The 5,243-nt window shown below is 50.2% G+C and overlaps 1 protein-coding gene across 1 annotated transcript in view; it reads left to right on the forward strand.

The window, feature by feature from the left end:
- Positions 1-4,899, forward strand: part of GP1BA (glycoprotein Ib (platelet), alpha polypeptide) — a 28,906-nt gene extending 24,007 nt beyond the window's left edge. Inside the window, exons 3-4 of the mRNA XM_005882559.2 lie at positions 2,152-2,246; positions 2,485-4,899. Coding sequence (XP_005882621.1) covers positions 2,491-4,560 — 2,070 coding nt within the window. The 5' untranslated portion in view covers positions 2,152-2,246; positions 2,485-2,490 and the 3' untranslated portion in view covers positions 4,561-4,899. The remainder of the gene's footprint in view (positions 1-2,151; positions 2,247-2,484) is intronic.
- The last annotated feature ends 344 nt before the right edge of the window (positions 4,900-5,243 follow it).

Raw genomic sequence — 5,243 nt, forward strand, 5'->3', positions numbered from 1 at the left:
AGGGCATGTACCTTGGTTGCTGGCACATCCCCAGTGGGGGGTGTGCAGGAGGCAGCTGATCGATGTTTCACTCTCATCGATGTTTCTAACTCTCTATCCCTCTCCGTTCCTCTCTGTAAAAAATCAACAAAATTTTTTTTTTTTTTTAAAAGAGAGAGGTCTGGGCTAGAGATAAAATTTTAAAAGTCACTGGAGTACAAGTGGTAGTTGAATGCAAGGGAATGGACAAGGATAATCTCAGGGGTTTGTGTAGCATAACAAAAAGAAGGGGCCCAAAGAACCAAAGTCTGGGGGCTGGTTAATTTTCATGAAGGGCAGAGGAAGAAGAATCCACAAAGGAGATGGGGAAGGGCTAGCCGGAAAGGTAAGAGGAAAACCAGGAAGATTAGTGTTATGAGTCCCGAGGTGGGTGTGACCGTGAGTATGCAGGCTGCGGAAAATAATGGAGAAGTGTCCAGTGGTTGTAGAGGGGTTGGGGGCACTGGCAATCTTGGCAAGAACGCTAAACAATGGAGGGGTGAAACCAGCCTAGAGTCAGGTGAGAAGGCAGAGGGAGGTGAGGGTTAAAATTAGGCGATTCTAACGATGTAGCTGTGGAGGGGAAGTGAGAGTGGCAGCTGGAGAGGTTTCTAAAAGCTGGATGAGGGTGGTGGTTAAAGTAGGAATCAATAAAATATATTTTTTTTAAAAATAAAATAAAAAATAAAAATAAAAATGATGTTACTTTGAAAAATAAATAAATAAATAAATGCATATCAATAACCAACACAATAGCAGTCCAGTGTGAATGCCATCTTGAACCATACATATATGTCGTATAATAGAGTTGCATCTTGTTGATCATGTTGCATAATAAGGTTGCAACTATTGGTTAAGTTTTGGTACCAGAAATCCTTATTTACAAATACAGGCATCTGGCTTTTTTTTTTTTTTAATGGCACCTGACTTTTTAAAAAGTCACTTTGGAGCAAAAAGTGTAGGTAATTACTATTATTATTATTATTATTTTGGTAAATCAATCAAAGTTATACCTATTTTTTTGTCAGATCGGCAAAAATGTATTTTTTGATGTGCTGCAGAATTTCAGTAATTAGTTTATGTGTGCCATGAAATGAAAATGGTTGAAAATCGCTAGTAGACAAATAAATGCATAATGGTACCATTCACCAGGCTGGACAACACAGGCAGATAAGTTACTTGGAGAGAGATGAGCTCTGTTTTGAACATATTGTTCTAGTGTCTTTGGGACACTCAAGAAATCCAAAAGGCAGTGGGATATATGTGTTTGGGTCTCAAGAGAGAGGTCTGGCCCTAACCGGTTTGGCTCAGTGGATAGAGCGTCGGCCTGCAGACTGAAGGGTCCCAGGTTCGATTCCGGTCAAGGGCATGTACCTTGGTTGTGGGCACATCCCCAGTAGGGAGTGTGCAAGAGGCAGCTGATTGAGGTTTCTCTCTCACTGTTGTTTCTAACTCTCTATCCCTCTCCCTTCCTCTCTGTAAAAAAATCAATAAACTTTATATATTTTTTTTTAAAAAAAAGAATTTGAATGTTCCCCACCTGCCTCTTCCTGCTACAGGGGGTGGAGGGGGGGTGCTGGTTAATTTTCATGAAGGGCAGAGGAAGAAGAATCCACAAAGGAGATGGGGAAGGGCTAGCCGGAAAGGTAAGAGGAAAACCAGGAAGATTAGTGTTATGAGTCCCGAGGTGGGTGTGACCGTGAGTATGCAGGCTGCGGAAAATAATGGAGAAGTGTCCAGTGGTTGTAGAGGGGTTGGGGGCACTGGCAATCTTGGCAAGAACGCTAAACAATGGAGGGGTGAAACCAGCCTAGAGTCAGGTGAGAAGGCAGAGGGAGGTGAGGGTTAAAATTAGGCGATTCTAACGATGTAGCTGTGGAGGGGAAGTGAGAGTGGCAGCTGGAGAGGTTTCTAAAAGCTGGATGAGGGTGGTGGTTAAAGAAGTCCACTCCCAATCTCCCTGCTGTAGAAGGAAAGTGGGAGAAATTAGAGCCAAAAGGAGGGCTTGGGGGAAGGCTGTGGAAGGGGGTGATAAGGGCCTGTGTCCGGGAGGGAGAGTGTTCACTGGGTCACAGGAGTCCCTATCAGGTTGGCACTTCCTCCCATCCCCATTCCCTTCCTGCCCCTGACCAGGCCCTCCCTAGAGCTGGAAGAAAGAAGGACCGAGTCACACCCTGGAAGAAGCTCTGTGCCTTTGGAGGTTTTTCTGCCTGTCCTTCTGCCTGCCCGTAAGCTGGGGTTAGGGCTGGGAGGGGAGGGGAGAGGGTCTGAGGGAGGGATGAGAGCCAAGGACCTGCAGCTAGCAGTTAAGGCTTTGGGGGACAAGGGCAGGAGAGGGGAGTGGAGGTTGGGAGGTGTGGGAGCCAAGTTTCTGGAAAGGATCCCGGAGGCTTCAGTGAGGGCTAGGGCCTGGGGGAAGAATGTTGGGGCCAGTGAGGCACCCGCTCAAACTCCCCTCGCCCACAGGTCCTCATGCCTCTCCTCCTCTTGCTGCTCCTGCTACTGAGCCTTTCACATCTCTTCCCCGCCTGTGAGGTCTCCAGAGTGGCCAGCCAGGTGGAAGTGAACTGTGACAATCAGGGTCTGAAGGCGATGCCTTCGGATTTGCCGGCAGACACCACCATCCTCCGCCTGGGCGAGAACCCCCTGCGCTCCTTCTCCATGGCGTCCCTGGAGCCTCTCACTAGGCTCACGCAGCTGCATGTGGGTGACAGCCAACTGACCGAACTGCAGGCCGATGTGAAACTACCACTGCTGGAGACCCTGGAAATACCCCACAATCAGCTGAAAAGCCTGCCCTCGCTAGGACAGACACTGCCAGCACTCACTACCCTGGATGTCTCCTTCAACCAGCTGGCCTCATTGTCTCCTGGTGCCCTGGATGGCCTCAGCCACCTCCATGAGCTCTCCCTGCGTTCCAACAGGCTGAAGAGTCTGCCACCCCGGCTCCTGGCGCCCACACCCCAGCTGAAGAAGCTCAATCTGGCTGAAAACCGGTTGACGGAGCTGCCCCTTGAGCTTCTGGATGGGTTGGAGGAGCTTGACACCCTCTACCTCCAAGGAAACTGGCTGCGTACAATACCAGAGGGCTTCTTTGGAGAGCGCCTTCTGCCTTTCGCTTTTCTCCACGATAACCCCTGGTTCTGTGACTGCAGCATCCGTTATTTCAGTCGCTGGCTGCGAGACAATGCTGACAGTGTCTACTTATGGAAGGAGGGTGCGGAAAACAAGGCCATGACCCCCAATGTGAAGAGCGTGCGATGTGTCAATATGGCAACACCCGTCTCTGACTATGTAGGGAAGGACTGTGGCCCTCTCAAAAGTGTGGATGGCCTAGACTATGATGTATATGACGAGGGCGCTACGAGTGAGAAGGTGCCTACCACAAGGGCTGTGATCACCAACACCAATGCCCATACAACTCACTGGGGCCTACTCTACTCAGAATCTACTGCTTCTCCAGACAGCCAAATGCCCTACTTGCCTCCAACTCGTGAGTCCACTAAGAAACAGACCACATTTTCAACCATGTTAGAATCCATTACATTCTCCCGCACTCCAAAACCCACGACTGAAACCACCAAAACCTCGACCACCCCAGAGACCACCACAGTCCCGACCACCCCAGAGACCACCACAGCCATGACCACCCCAGAGACCACCACAGCCACGACCACCCCAGAGCCCACCACAGCCACGACCACCCCAGAGCCCACCACAGCCCCAACCACCCCAGAGCCCACCACAGTCCCTACCACCCCAGAGCCCACCACAGCCCCGACCACCCCAGAGCCCACCACAGCCACGACCACCTCAGAGCCCACCACAGTCCCTACCACCCCAGAGCCCACCACAGCCCCAACTTCCCCAGAGCCCACCACAGCCCCGACCACCCCAGAGACCACGACCCTGACCACCCCAAAACCCATCACAACCCCGAGCACCCCAGAAACCACAACTCCAACCACCTCAGAACCCATAACCTCAGAACCCAGCACACTCCAGACCACTTCAGAACTGACCACAGAACCCACCTCCCTCTCTCCCTTAAAATCCACAACAATCATCTCTGACTTTTTCGACCCCGAAAAGGTCCGAGGACTGGCTCAAGGGAATGTGGATAGCTCCAGAAACGACCCTTTTCTCAACCCCGACTTTTGCTGTCTCCTCCCCCTGGGCTTCTACATCTTGGGTCTCCTCTGGCTCCTGTTTGCTTCTGTGGTCCTCATCCTGCTGCTGATCTGGGTCCGGCACATGAAAGCGCAGGCCCTGGACTTTGGCCAGCCTGTTCCCCTGACCACAGCCAAGCACACCACACATCTGGAGCTGCAGAGGGGAAGGCAAGTGGCTGTGCCCCGGGCCTGGCTGCTTTTCCTCCAAGGATCACTCCCAACTTTCCGCTCCAGCCTCTTCCTGTGGATCCGGCCTAACGGCCGTGTGGGGCCTCTGGTGGCAGGACGGCGGCCCTCAGCCCTGAGTCTGGGTCGTGGTCAGGACCTGCTGGATACAGTGGGCATTAGGTACTCTGGCCACAGCCTCTGAGATTGGGTGATGTGGGGACTTTGAGAGGCTCTCATGGGCTTTCTTATTGGGATCTAGTGGGGGGTGGGGGCTAGTGAAAATCACAGGGTCAGGGGGAGGTCTTAATTACTTTCTTATCAGAAGCCTTCCCTTCATACCACAGGAACATAACCTCAAAACCAGTAAGCCAGGAGAGGAAGTGAGATGGAGTGGGTGGTTCATAGAAAAAAACACTGGATGTAGGTGGGGGTGTCAGACCACTAGGTTATTACTACTTTGGGGAAGTTTTAGATAAAAGCAAATAAAAACCAGAATAGAACCTGGCTGGTGTGGCTCAGCGATTGAGCATTGTCCTATAAACCAAGAGGTCATGGTTCAATTCCTGGTCAGGGCACATGCCTGGGTTGTGGGCTCAATTCCCAGTGTGGGGCATGGAGGAGGCAGCCAATCAGTGATTGATGTTTCTACCTCTCTATTCCTCTCCCTTCCTCTCTCTAAAAAAAAAAAAAAAAATCAATAAAAATATTTTTAAAAAATAGAATAGTGGCCCTCACATTTATCTGTATTGAAAATTTAGAGATTTATCAAGATGTGAACCCTGACTGTCTTGGGGTGGTATAAATATGGTTTTCCTTTCCTCTGCTTGGCATTTTCTATCACCATATTATTTGTATAATAAAAAATAATTTCAAAAAGAAAAATTA

This window comes from Myotis brandtii, unplaced genomic scaffold (genome assembly GCF_000412655.1).
Source record: "Myotis brandtii unplaced genomic scaffold, ASM41265v1 scaffold728, whole genome shotgun sequence".
NCBI classification, from domain to species: domain Eukaryota; kingdom Metazoa; phylum Chordata; class Mammalia; order Chiroptera; family Vespertilionidae; genus Myotis; species Myotis brandtii.